Source organism: Biomphalaria glabrata, chromosome 14, assembly GCF_947242115.1.
Source record: "Biomphalaria glabrata chromosome 14, xgBioGlab47.1, whole genome shotgun sequence".
Taxonomy (NCBI): domain Eukaryota; kingdom Metazoa; phylum Mollusca; class Gastropoda; family Planorbidae; genus Biomphalaria; species Biomphalaria glabrata.
In genome coordinates, this window is record NC_074724.1 from 14623890 (window position 1) to 14638950 (window position 15061).

Consider the following 15061-nt stretch of genomic DNA (forward strand, 5'->3'; position numbering starts at 1 on the left):
GAAGCAGAGACGTGGCAGCAACCAGCAGGTTGGAAACCTTGGTCGCCACACTAACACGCCTAGTCCCGACTCATCAGCGAAGCTCTAACCACTCCGCCCTGGCATTGACACTGCTAGGAAGTCACGAGTTAAAGTGTGCCCGCACACTCGTGAGGGTCTACTTGACCCAGGCTACTCAGCCACAATTAAGCAACATTCCTCTGACATTGACAGTGTCAGGATGCCCCGAGGTAAGATGAACCCTTGCTCTCGTGGTCTCACTCCTTTTCATGTCTCCTCAGCCCCCATTCCAAATCAACCTTCCCCTGGCATTGATAATGTCAGGAAGTCACGAGGTAAGCCGAACCCACGCGCTCGTGAAAACATTTCTCTTCGTGGCTCCTCAGCCACCAATCAATATCAACCTTCTCCTGGCATTGACCGTGTCAGGAAGCCACGATGTAAGCCGAATGGTCGCACTCGTGGGGACGTTCTCGATCAGAACTCCACATTCTTTATCAGGCCACTCTTCCCTGACATTGATCGTGTCAGACGAAACCGAGGTAAGCTGACCACTTACTCTCGTGAAGAAGCGCCTCACAGCGGCTTTGGAGGTAAGCCCCAACGGGCACACGAGCCTTGGGCACCCCGCCTAAACCCCAATCACCCTCCCCAATCCGCCCCAGGACGGAAATATAACTCATCCAATCGCCCAATCTACTCTCCCAAGCAGCCCCACGTGTTTCACCCAGGTGACTACATAATCAGGGACGGGAAGTAGACCACGGACAAACTTGGACAGACTCTCCTCCTGGCATGGCTACCCCTTTATTTTCCCAGATTTTTTTTTCTAAAGCTGTGATAACAACTGATCTTAAAGTTAGAGTGACATCAGTCTGCTCGCACTTTATGGATCTTTCTGCGATAGATCCATCTTGGCGGCGGCGTATGTGACAAGTCAAAAACTCGCTGTCAGAGTCACTCTAAATTATCACAGCATTAATTATTATTTTTCATTATTTATTTATTTTATTTTAATTATTTGTCCATCCTACCCCTAAATCATCCACCCGCCCCACCTTTTTCTCTCCAGGCTAGACCTTAGTCCACCACCTTGGAAGAAAACTAGGCCAGTCCTTTCATTTATCTGCCCTTGATCGGGGAAAGATAACCACACTATCTCTTTTGTCTTATCCGCCGGATGTCTGACTGACGGCCGCAGTTGACACCACCTTGGTTTGAATGCAAGCTAATCCTTCTCCCCCCCCCTTCTCTCACATCTCTCTTTGATCTAAGAGATTACCCAGGTCAAATAACCGCGTGACATTCCAAGGTGCGGCTCCCACCTCGAGTCAAATCCACCCACGTGTAAGATAAATTTTAGCCTAGGGCATTTCCTGTGTCCGCCCGCACTTTCCAGGCTTATATAAAGTGAACCAACTCAAGCCAGACCCTTTTTCATTTCTCATTCGAGCTGAGCTATCGAGTCTGGACTATATCACTTATTCTCCCTCCTAGAGGAATACCTATTGCCTTTTATTGGATCAACGATCTATTTACCTGCAGTTGTGCTTAGTGCTAATCAGCGCTGCAATTGCCTATTTAGATTCTAAGTGCTATTCAGCACTGTAATTGCTATCAAGAGTTACCTGCCTATTTATCGGATTACTTACCTGCCTATTTATTGGCTATCGAGAATCACCTCCTATTTAGATGCTTAGTGCTATTCAGCACTGTATTTAGCTGATATCAAGAATCACCTACTATCTTTGTGTTTATGCTCTTCAGCACTGCATTAGCTCACTGACCTATTGCCTATTTATTTGCTATTTGCTGTTCAGTGTCTACTCGACGCCACTCAACTACTGCCTATGTGTTTAGTGCTATTCAGCGCTGCATTTGCCTACTGAGATCTACTCAACTCTACTGCTCGGCGCTATCGGCATTGCCCGCCTATTTGACAGCCCACCTGTCATGCTATTAGGTGCGACGTCCCTATAGACCAGATCTGTGTGAGACGTCATAGCTACGCCAACCCTCTGCAACTCACTGGACATATCCTGTCAACTACGCTGCCCACGGCAGATCCGCTCTGCCCGAAGTAACCTTGTGCCCACGGTAGCCGGCCACCCGCCCTACTGTGCCCACTACAGATATTAGATTTTGGGGATTGAGACTCCACAAGAACTATATCACCGGCGTCCCTCTATCCGCTAGAGCGCCACCTCCAGCTGCAGAACCTCAAGCCAGGACACAGCCAGCTGCGACATCAACAGGAATACCAGCTAAGTCAGAGGACAAAGTGACATACTCTCTTAATAGGTGCAAGAGTGATGATTAAACATAGAATATACTAGAGATAGATGCAAACCCTCCCCTTTTTTTATCCTTATATGTATATTTATGTAAATAAATATTCTTTATTTTAACTTTTGTATCTATCTTTCATTGCTTCGTCTCGTTGCGTGTCTGCTCCCGATTCATATGCTGATAGGTTGGTGTGTGATAGCTTTAAAAATAATCATCCCCTAGACATTAAACGTGCCAAACACACGTCACATTTTCCCCACCTGTCACATTTTGGCGAGCCCGTCCTGGATTTAACCCATTAGTACAGCAGGCACGAACAGGCAGCAATAACTAAATTCCATATCGATAATTTTTTCTAAAAATATTTATAAGTATCATCACTTCGCATTATCAAGAGTGTCACTTCTGTCATATTCTATTTATTACTATTATTGCATTTCATGTGTAACATTTCCTTGCAGGAACTTTGTGATTAACTTAGGCAGACACCACATTCCTTCTGCACTTTTTCCTGTAACTCAGGAGCAATTGCTCTCCAGTGGCCCTTTCCGCTATTCCATTTCATACCTTTTCTAATCCGTCCTCTATTATCATGGACTCAACAGAATTAGATTCTGAAGTTGAGGAGATTATGATACTCCTTGGATATGAAGACCCCAAGGTGGAAGACATCGTACGCCGGTTGATTAACAATGAAAGAAAATTCAAGCAAGAAATGGAAGAATTAAACAAAGCCCATGCACAGGAAACACCAGAAATCAGACAGAGCTATAGGCCGCAGAGTTTGGAGCTGAACACCACACCGGCAAGACAAGACCAGGAAGCAGAGGAGAGCAAAACCACGACTCACATCCAAAGCGGGTACACTGCCCAAACGGACACAGAAGTTGCTGCCAAGGATGAAGCTTTCATACCTGATATCCCTCCTCTCGATGATTCCACATTGTCCACCCAGCCCAACCCTCCTGCTCAGTCTAATAGTCCTGCAAACTGCGACGCCCCAATTCAGCCCATGCCACCAAGCCAACCCCAACCTAAAAAGGCACCAGTCCAACAACCAGCCTTGCACAAAAACGGCAACTTTCCAGCACGTAAGCCTCGTCATGACCAGAACAACCAAGCCCACCGTGACTGTAACAACAGCACGCGTGGCAACAAACCTAACCGTGCCTACCGTGACTGCAACAACAGCATGCGTAGCCACCAACCCAACCGCCAAAAGCAGCAGGCCTCACAGACCATTTCAGTAATGACCGCGGTCCCCAAACCCTCTGCGTCTAATCAGCAAACACAGACTGATAGAACAGCGGGCGACCCATACGTCATATCAACACTGACTGTGGCCCCTGAACACACTGCCCTTGGCTCTAGGAAAACGGAAGTCCTACCGGCACTTCCTCACCCTGTCTCATCTTCCCCCGGGATAGAGAAGATTCTGGTTAACGGACGGTACGTCCGGTCCCTATTTGACACAGGCTGTGCGGTAAGCTCAGTTATCTGCAAAGCACTGGTTGATCCGGCTGATCTCACAGATAGAACTGTGACGATTCAGTCCCTTGACCGTGAGATTCCTCCAAAGATTTTTCCTATTGCTAGGGTCCACGTAGAATGCAAGTACGTACACGGCACCATTGACGCAGCCGTCATGGACACGCCAGTATATGACTTCATTCTAGGCTCCAAATATGTCCCTCTTGGAGTAGTCAACAAACCGTACTTCTCTCTGCCCGTCGGTAGATCGACGAAGCAGAGACGTGGCAGCAACCAGCAGGTTGGAAACCTTGGTCGCCACACTAACACGCCTAGTCCCGACTCATCAGCGAAGCTCTAACCACTCCGCCCTGGCATTGACACTGCTAGGAAGTCACGAGTTAAAGTGTGCCCGCACACTCGTGAGGGTCTACTTGACCCAGGCTACTCAGCCACAATTAAGCAACATTCCTCTGACATTGACAGTGTCAGGATGCCCCGAGGTAAGATGAACCCTTGCTCTCGTGGTCTCACTCCTTTTCATGTCTCCTCAGCCCCCATTCCAAATCAACCTTCCCCTGGCATTGATAATGTCAGGAAGTCACGAGGTAAGCCGAACCCACGCGCTCGTGAAAACATTTCTCTTCGTGGCTCCTCAGCCACCAATCAATATCAACCTTCTCCTGGCATTGACCGTGTCAGGAAGCCACGATGTAAGCCGAATGGTCGCACTCGTGGGGACGTTCTCGATCAGAACTCCACATTCTTTATCAGGCCACTCTTCCCTGACATTGATCGTGTCAGACGAAACCGAGGTAAGCTGACCACTTACTCTCGTGAAGAAGCGCCTCACAGCGGCTTTGGAGGTAAGCCCCAACGGGCACACGAGCCTTGGGCACCCCGCCTAAACCCCAATCACCCTCCCCAATCCGCCCCAGGACGGAAATATAACTCATCCAATCGCCCAATCTACTCTCCCAAGCAGCCCCACGTGTTTCACCCAGGTGACTACATAATCAGGGACGGGAAGTAGACCACGGACAAACTTGGACAGACTCTCCTCCTGGCATGGCTACCCCTTTATTTTCCCAGATTTTTTTTTCTAAAGCTGTGATAACAACTGATCTTAAAGTTAGAGTGACATCAGTCTGCTCGCACTTTATGGATCTTTCTGCGATAGATCCATCTTGGCGGCGGCGTATGTGACAAGTCAAAAACTCGCTGTCAGAGTCACTCTAAATTATCACAGCATTAATTATTATTTTTCATTATTTATTTATTTTATTTTAATTATTTGTCCATCCTACCCCTAAATCATCCACCCGCCCCACCTTTTTCTCTCCAGGCTAGACCTTAGTCCACCACCTTGGAAGAAAACTAGGCCAGTCCTTTCATTTATCTGCCCTTGATCGGGGAAAGATAACCACACTATCTCTTTTGTCTTATCCGCCGGATGTCTGACTGACGGCCGCAGTTGACACCACCTTGGTTTGAATGCAAGCTAATCCTTCTCCCCCCCCCTTCTCTCACATCTCTCTTTGATCTAAGAGATTACCCAGGTCAAATAACCGCGTGACATTCCAAGGTGCGGCTCCCACCTCGAGTCAAATCCACCCACGTGTAAGATAAATTTTAGCCTAGGGCATTTCCTGTGTCCGCCCGCACTTTCCAGGCTTATATAAAGTGAACCAACTCAAGCCAGACCCTTTTTCATTTCTCATTCGAGCTGAGCTATCGAGTCTGGACTATATCACTTATTCTCCCTCCTAGAGGAATACCTATTGCCTTTTATTGGATCAACGATCTATTTACCTGCAGTTGTGCTTAGTGCTAATCAGCGCTGCAATTGCCTATTTAGATTCTAAGTGCTATTCAGCACTGTAATTGCTATCAAGAGTTACCTGCCTATTTATCGGATTACTTACCTGCCTATTTATTGGCTATCGAGAATCACCTCCTATTTAGATGCTTAGTGCTATTCAGCACTGTATTTAGCTGATATCAAGAATCACCTACTATCTTTGTGTTTATGCTCTTCAGCACTGCATTAGCTCACTGACCTATTGCCTATTTATTTGCTATTTGCTGTTCAGTGTCTACTCGACGCCACTCAACTACTGCCTATGTGTTTAGTGCTATTCAGCGCTGCATTTGCCTACTGAGATCTACTCAACTCTACTGCTCGGCGCTATCGGCATTGCCCGCCTATTTGACAGCCCACCTGTCATGCTATTAGGTGCGACGTCCCTATAGACCAGATCTGTGTGAGACGTCATAGCTACGCCAACCCTCTGCAACTCACTGGACATATCCTGTCAACTACGCTGCCCACGGCAGATCCGCTCTGCCCGCAGTAACCTTGTGCCCACGGTAGCCGGCCACCCGCCCTACTGTGCCCACTACAGATATTAGATTTTGGGGATTGAGACTCCACAAGAACTATATCACCGGCGTCCCTCTATCCGCTAGAGCGCCACCTCCAGCTGCAGAACCTCAAGCCAGGACACAGCCAGCTGCGACATCAACAGGAATACCAGCTAAGTCAGAGGACAAAGTGACATACTCTCTTAATAGGTGCAAGAGTGATGATTAAACATAGAATATACTAGAGATAGATGCAAACCCTCCCCTTTTTTTATCCTTATATGTATATTTATGTAAATAAATATTCTTTATTTTAACTTTTGTATCTATCTTTCATTGCTTCGTCTCGTTGCGTGTCTGCTCCCGATTCATATGCTGATAGGTTGGTGTGTGATAGCTTTAAAAATAATCATCCCCTAGACATTAAACGTGCCAAACACACGTCACATTTTCCCCACCTGTCACATTTTGGCGAGCCCGTCCTGGATTTAACCCATTAGTACAGCAGGCACGAACAGGCAGCAATAACTAAATTCCATATCGATAATTTTTTCTAAAAATATTTATAAGTATCATCACTTCGCATTATCAAGAGTGTCACTTCTGTCATATTCTATTTATTACTATTATTGCATTTCATGTGTAACATTTCCATGCAGGAACTTTGTGATTAACTTAGGCAGACACCACATTCCTTCTGCACTTTTTCCTGTAACTCAGGAGCAATTGCTCTCCAGTGGCCCTTTCCGCTATTCCATTTCATACCTTTTCTAATCCGTCCTCTATTATCATGGACTCAACAGAATTAGATTCTGAAGTTGAGGAGATTATGATACTCCTTGGATATGAAGACCCCAAGGTGGAAGACATCGTACGCCGGTTGATTAACAATGAAAGAAAATTCAAGCAAGAAATGGAAGAATTAAACAAAGCCCATGCACAGGAAACACCAGAAATCAGACAGAGCTATAGGCCGCAGAGTTTGGAGCTGAACACCACACCGGCAAGACAAGACCAGGAAGCAGAGGAGAGCAAAACCACGACTCACATCCAAAGCGGGTACACTGCCCAAACGGACACAGAAGTTGCTGCCAAGGATGAAGCTTTCATACCTGATATCCCTCCTCTCGATGATTCCACATTGTCCACCCAGCCCAACCCTCCTGCTCAGTCTAATAGTCCTGCAAACTGCGACGCCCCAATTCAGCCCATGCCACCAAGCCAACCCCAACCTAAAAAGGCACCAGTCCAACAACCAGCCTTGCACAAAAACGGCAACTTTCCAGCACGTAAGCCTCGTCATGACCAGAACAACCAAGCCCACCGTGACTGTAACAACAGCACGCGTGGCAACAAACCTAACCGTGCCTACCGTGACTGCAACAACAGCATGCGTAGCCACCAACCCAACCGCCAAAAGCAGCAGGCCTCACAGACCATTTCAGTAATGACCGCGGTCCCCAAACCCTCTGCGTCTAATCAGCAAACACAGACTGATAGAACAGCGGGCGACCCATACGTCATATCAACACTGACTGTGGCCCCTGAACACACTGCCCTTGGCTCTAGGAAAACGGAAGTCCTACCGGCACTTCCTCACCCTGTCTCATCTTCCCCCGGGATAGAGAAGATTCTGGTTAACGGACGGTACGTCCGGTCCCTATTTGACACAGGCTGTGCGGTAAGCTCAGTTATCTGCAAAGCACTGGTTGATCCGGCTGATCTCACAGATAGAACTGTGACGATTCAGTCCCTTGACCGTGAGATTCCTCCAAAGATTTTTCCTATTGCTAGGGTCCACGTAGAATGCAAGTACGTACACGGCACCATTGACGCAGCCGTCATGGACACGCCAGTATATGACTTCATTCTAGGCTCCAAATATGTCCCTCTTGGAGTAGTCAACAAACCGTACTTCTCTCTGCCCGTCGGTAGATCGACGAAGCAGAGACGTGGCAGCAACCAGCAGGTTGGAAACCTTGGTCGCCACACTAACACGCCTAGTCCCGACTCATCAGCGAAGCTCTAACCACTCCGCCCTGGCATTGACACTGCTAGGAAGTCACGAGTTAAAGTGTGCCCGCACACTCGTGAGGGTCTACTTGACCCAGGCTACTCAGCCACAATTAAGCAACATTCCTCTGACATTGACAGTGTCAGGATGCCCCGAGGTAAGATGAACCCTTGCTCTCGTGGTCTCACTCCTTTTCATGTCTCCTCAGCCCCCATTCCAAATCAACCTTCCCCTGGCATTGATAATGTCAGGAAGTCACGAGGTAAGCCGAACCCACGCGCTCGTGAAAACATTTCTCTTCGTGGCTCCTCAGCCACCAATCAATATCAACCTTCTCCTGGCATTGACCGTGTCAGGAAGCCACGATGTAAGCCGAATGGTCGCACTCGTGGGGACGTTCTCGATCAGAACTCCACATTCTTTATCAGGCCACTCTTCCCTGACATTGATCGTGTCAGACGAAACCGAGGTAAGCTGACCACTTACTCTCGTGAAGAAGCGCCTCACAGCGGCTTTGGAGGTAAGCCCCAACGGGCACACGAGCCTTGGGCACCCCGCCTAAACCCCAATCACCCTCCCCAATCCGCCCCAGGACGGAAATATAACTCATCCAATCGCCCAATCTACTCTCCCAAGCAGCCCCACGTGTTTCACCCAGGTGACTACATAATCAGGGACGGGAAGTAGACCACGGACAAACTTGGACAGACTCTCCTCCTGGCATGGCTACCCCTTTATTTTCCCAGATTTTTTTTTCTAAAGCTGTGATAACAACTGATCTTAAAGTTAGAGTGACATCAGTCTGCTCGCACTTTATGGATCTTTCTGCGATAGATCCATCTTGGCGGCGGCGTATGTGACAAGTCAAAAACTCGCTGTCAGAGTCACTCTAAATTATCACAGCATTAATTATTATTTTTCATTATTTATTTATTTTATTTTAATTATTTGTCCATCCTACCCCTAAATCATCCACCCGCCCCACCTTTTTCTCTCCAGGCTAGACCTTAGTCCACCACCTTGGAAGAAAACTAGGCCAGTCCTTTCATTTATCTGCCCTTGATCGGGGAAAGATAACCACACTATCTCTTTTGTCTTATCCGCCGGATGTCTGACTGACGGCCGCAGTTGACACCACCTTGGTTTGAATGCAAGCTAATCCTTCTCCCCCCCCCCTTCTCTCACATCTCTATTTGATCTAAGAGATTACCCAGGTCAAATAACCGCGTGACATTCCAAGGTGCGGCTCCCACCTCGAGTCAAATCCACCCACGTGTAAGATAAATTTTAGCCTAGGGCATTTCCTGTGTCCGCCCGCACTTTCCAGGCTTATATAAAGTGAACCAACTCAAGCCAGACCCTTTTTCATTTCTCATTCGAGCTGAGCTATCGAGTCTGGACTATATCACTTATTCTCCCTCCTAGAGGAATACCTATTGCCTTTTATTGGATCAACGATCTATTTACCTGCAGTTGTGCTTAGTGCTAATCAGCGCTGCAATTGCCTATTTAGATTCTAAGTGCTATTCAGCACTGTAATTGCTATCAAGAGTTACCTGCCTATTTATCGGATTACTTACCTGCCTATTTATTGGCTATCGAGAATCACCTCCTATTTAGATGCTTAGTGCTATTCAGCACTGTATTTAGCTGATATCAAGAATCACCTACTATCTTTGTGTTTATGCTCTTCAGCACTGCATTAGCTCACTGACCTATTGCCTATTTATTTGCTATTTGCTGTTCAGTGTCTACTCGACGCCACTCAACTACTGCCTATGTGTTTAGTGCTATTCAGCGCTGCATTTGCCTACTGAGATCTACTCAACTCTACTGCTCGGCGCTATCGGCATTGCCCGCCTATTTGACAGCCCACCTGTCATGCTATTAGGTGCGACGTCCCTATAGACCAGATCTGTGTGAGACGTCATAGCTACGCCAACCCTCTGCAACTCACTGGACATATCCTGTCAACTACGCTGCCCACGGCAGATCCGCTCTGCCCGCAGTAACCTTGTGCCCACGGTAGCCGGCCACCCGCCCTACTGTGCCCACTACAGATATTAGATTTTGGGGATTGAGACTCCACAAGAACTATATCACCGGCGTCCCTCTATCCACTAGAGCGCCACCTCCAGCTGCAGAACCTCAAGCCAGGACACAGCCAGCTGCGACATCAACAGGAATACCAGCTAAGTCAGAGGACAAAGTGACATACTCTCTTAATAGGTGCAAGAGTGATGATTAAACATGGAATATACTAGAGATAGATGCAAACCCTCCCCTTTTTTATCCTTATATGTATATTTATGTAAATAAATATTCTTTATTTTAACTTTTGTATCTATCTTTCATTGCTTTGTCTCGTTGCGTGTCTGCTCCCGATTCATATGCTGATAGGTTGGTGTGTGATAGCTTTAAAAATAATCATCCCCTAGACATTAAACGTGCCAAACACACGTCACATTTTCCCCACCTGTCACATTTTGGCGAGCCCGTCCTGGATTTAACCCATTAGTACAGCAGGCACGAACAGGCAGCAATAACTAAATTTCATATCGATAATTTTTTCTAAAAATATTTATAAGTATCATCACTTCGCATTATCAAGAGTGTCACTTCTGTCATATTTTATTTATTACTATTATTGCATTTCATGTGTAACATTTCCTTGCAGGAACTTTGTGATTAACTTAGGCAGACACCACATTCCTTCTGCACTTTTTCCTGTAACTCAGGAGCAATTGCTCTCCAGTGGCCCTTTCCGCTATTCCATTTCATACCTTTTCTAATCCGTCCTCTATTATCATGGACTCAACAGAATTAGATTCTGAAGTTGAGGAGATTATGATACTCCTTGGATATGAAGACCCCAAGGTGGAAGACATCGTACGCCGGTTGATTAACAATGAAAGAAAATTCAAGCAAGAAATGGAAGAATTGGACAAAGCCCATGCACAGGAAACACCAGAAATCAGACAGAGCTATAGGCCGCAGAGTTTGGAGCTGAACACCACACCGGCAAGACAAGACCAGGAAGCAGAGGAGAGCAAAACCACGACTTACATCCAAAGCGGGTACACTGCCCAAACGGACACAGAAGTTGCTGCCAAGGATGAAGCTTTCATACCTGATATCCCTCCTCTCGATGATTCCACATTGTCCACCCAGCCCAACCCTCCTGCTCAGTCTAATAGTCCTGCAAACTGCGACGCCCCAATTCAGCCCATGCCCCCAAGCCAACCCCAACCTAAAAAGGCACCAGTCCAACAACCAGCCTTGCACAAAAACGGCAACTTTCCAGCACGTAAGCCTCGTCATGACCAGAACAACCAAGCCCACCGTGACTGTAACAACAGCACGCGTGGCAACAAACCTAACCGTGCCTACCGTGACTGCAACAACAGCATGCGTAGCCACCAACCCAACCGCCAAAAGCAGCAGGCCTCACAGACCATTTCAGTAATGACCGCGGTCCCCAAACCCTCTGCGTCTAATCAGCAAACACAGACTGATAGAACAGCGGGCGACCCATACGTCATATCAACACTGACTGTGGCCCCTGAACACACTGCCCTTGGCTCTAGGAAAACGGAAGTCCTACCGGCACTTCCTCACCCTGTCTCATCTTCCCCCGGGATAGAGAAGATTCTGGTTAACGGACGGTACGTCCGGTCCCTATTTGACACAGGCTGTGCGGTAAGCTCAGTTATCTGCAAAGCACTGGTTGATCCGGCTGATCTCACAGATAGAACTGTGACGATTCAGTCCCTTGACCGTGAGATTCCTCCAAAGATTTTTCCTATTGCTAGGGTCCACGTAGAATGCAAGTACGTACACGGCACCATTGACGCAGCCGTCATGGACACGCCAGTATATGACTTCATTCTAGGCTCCAAATATGTCCCTCTTGGAGTAGTCAACAAACCGTACTTCTCTCTGCCCGTCGGTAGATCGACGAAGCAGAGACGTGGCAGCAACCAGCAGGTTGGAAACCCTGGTCGCCACACTAACACGCCTAGTCCCGACTCATCAGCGAAGCTCAAACCACTCCGCCCTGGCATTGACACTGCTAGGAAGTCACGAGTTAAAGTGTGCCCGCACACTCGTTAGGGTCTACTTGACCCAGGCTACTCAGCCACAATTAAGCAACATTCCTCTGACATTGACAGTGTCAGGATGCCCCGAGGTAAGATGAACCCTTGCTCTCGTGGTCTCACTCCTTTTCATGTCTCCTCAGCCCCCATTCCAAATCAACCTTCCCCTGGCATTGATAATGTCAGGAAGTCACGAGGTAAGCCGAACCCACGCGCTCGTGAAAACATTTCTCTTCGTGGCTCCTCAGCCACCAATCAATATCAACCTTCTCCTGGCATTGACCGTGTCAGGAAGCCACGATGTAAGCCGAATGGTCGCACTCGTGGGGACGTTCTCGATCAGAACTCCACATTCTTTATCAGGCCACTCTTCCCTGACATTGATCGTGTCAGACGAAACCGAGGTAAGCTGACCACTTACTCTCGTGAAGAAGCGCCTCACAGCGGCTTTGGAGGTAAGCCCCAACGGGCACACGAGCCTTGGGCACCCCGCCTAAACCCCAATCACCCTCCCCAATCCGCCCCAGGACGGAAATATAACTCATCCAATCGCCCAATCTACTCTCCCAAGCAGCCCCACGTGTTTCACCCAGGTGACTACATAATCAGGGACGGGAAGTAGACCACGGACAAACTTGGACAGACTCTCCTCCTGGCATGGCTACCCCTTTATTTTCCCAGATTTTTTTTTTCTAAAGCTGTGATGACAACTGATCTTAAAGTTAGAGTGACATCAGTCTGCTCGCACTTTATGGATCTTTCTGCGATAGATCCATCTTGGCGGCGGCGTATGTGACAAGTCAAAAACTCGCTGTCAGTCACTCTAAATTATCACAGCATTTATTATTATTTTTCATTATTTATTTATTTTATTTTAATTATTTGTCCATCCTACCCCTAAATCATCCACCCGCCCCACCTTTTTCTCTCCAGGCTAGACCTTAGTCCACCACCTTGGAAGAAAACTAGGCCAGTCCTTTCATTTATCTGCCCTTGATCGGGGAAAGATAACCACACTATCTCTTTTGTCTTATCCGCCGGATGTCTGACTGACGGCCGCAGTTGACACCACCTTGGTTTGAATGCAAGCTAATCCTTCTCCCCCCCCCCTTCTCTCACATCTCTCTTTGATCTAAGAGATTACCCTGGTCAACACACCGCGTGATATTCCAAGGTGCGGCTCCCACCTCGAGTCAAATCCACCCACGTGTAAGATAAATTTTAGCCTAGGGCATTTCCTGTGTCCGCCCGCACTTTCCAGGCTTATATAAAGTGAACCAACTCAAGCCAGACCCTTTTTCATTTCTCATTCGAGCTGAGCTATCGAGTCTGGACTATATCACTTATTCTCCCTCCTAGAGGAATACCTATTGCCTTTTATTGGATCAACGATCTATTTACCTGCAGTTGTGCTTAGTGCTAATCAGCGCTGCAATTGCCTATTTAGATTCTAAGTGCTATTCAGCACTGTAATTGCTATCAAGAGTTACCTGCCTATTTATCGGATTACTTACCTGCCTATTTATTGGCTATCGAGAATCACCTCCTATTTAGATGCTTAGTGCTATTCAGCACTGTATTTAGCTGATATCAAGAATCACCTACTATCTTTGTGCTTAGTGCTCTTCAGCACTGCATTAGCTCACTGACCTATTGCCTATTTATTTGCTATTTGCTGTTCAGTGTCTACTCGACGCCACTCAACTACTGCCTATGTGTTTAGTGCTATTCAGCGCTGCATTTGCCTACTGAGATCTACTCAACTCTACTGCTCGGCGCTATCGGCATTGCCCGCCTATTTGACAGCCCACCTGTCATGCTATTAGGTGCGACGTCCCTATAGACCAGATCTGTGTGAGACGTCATAGCTACGCCAACCCTCTGCAACTCACTGGACATATCCTGTCAACTACGCTGCCCACGGCAGATCCGCTCTGCCCGCAGTAACCTTGTGCCCACGGTAGCCGGCCACCCGCCCTACTGTGCCCACTACAGATATTAGATTTTGGGGATTGAGACTCCACAAGAACTATATCACCGGCGTCCCTCTATCCGCTAGAGCGCCACCTCCAGCTGCAGAACCTCAAGCCAGGACACAGCCAGCTGCGACATCAACAGGAATACCAGCTAAGTCAGAGGACAAAGTGACATACTCTCTTAATAGGTGCAAGAGTGATGATTAAACATAGAATATACTAGAGATAGATGCAAACCCTCCCCTTTTTTTATCCTTATATGTATATTTATGTAAATAAATATTCTTTATTTTAACTTTTGTATCTATCTTTCATTGCTTCGTCTCGTTGCGTGTCTGCTCCCGATTCATATGCTGATAGGTTGGTGTGTGATAGCTTTAAAAATAATCATCCCCTAGACATTAAACGTGCCAAACACACGTCACATTTTCCCCACCTGTCACATTGTTACAAACATGAAGTAGTTAAAACGGAACTGAGGCTGTTTCTTTTTGTATACAGATTGTTAAACTTCATTTAGAAGCAGATCGTTTTTTCTGGTATTATTTTTTTATTCCACAGAAAAACAAGCCAACAACCAAACTCAAGTTATTTTTACAGTCAACAATGTATCAGGTGAAGGGGAAACTTTTCAATTTTTAACATTCCCTGATACTAGGACTTCCTTGAACTGCTCGGGGGTTAATGCAAGCATCAAGCACGAAAACAATCTTCTTGTTAACTCTAGGAAATCATTGACGTCAGTAGTAATAAACAAAACAAAGTGTAAAGATCAAGGAATCTACTACTGTTACTCAGGCAATGCAGTTAAAACATTGGCCATGGGCATTAAATCATGTAAGTCTTTATAA

At 47.0% G+C, this 15061-nt stretch overlaps 1 protein-coding gene across 1 annotated transcript in view; it reads left to right on the top strand.

Annotated features, from left to right (window-relative positions):
- LOC106059656 (uncharacterized) overlaps positions 1-15061 on the top strand; it is a 46695-nt gene extending 31634 nt beyond the window's left edge. The window contains exon 7 of the mRNA XM_056011141.1: positions 14772-15061. Within this exon, the coding sequence (XP_055867116.1) occupies positions 14772-15061 (290 nt within the window). The remainder of the gene's footprint in view (positions 1-14771) is intronic.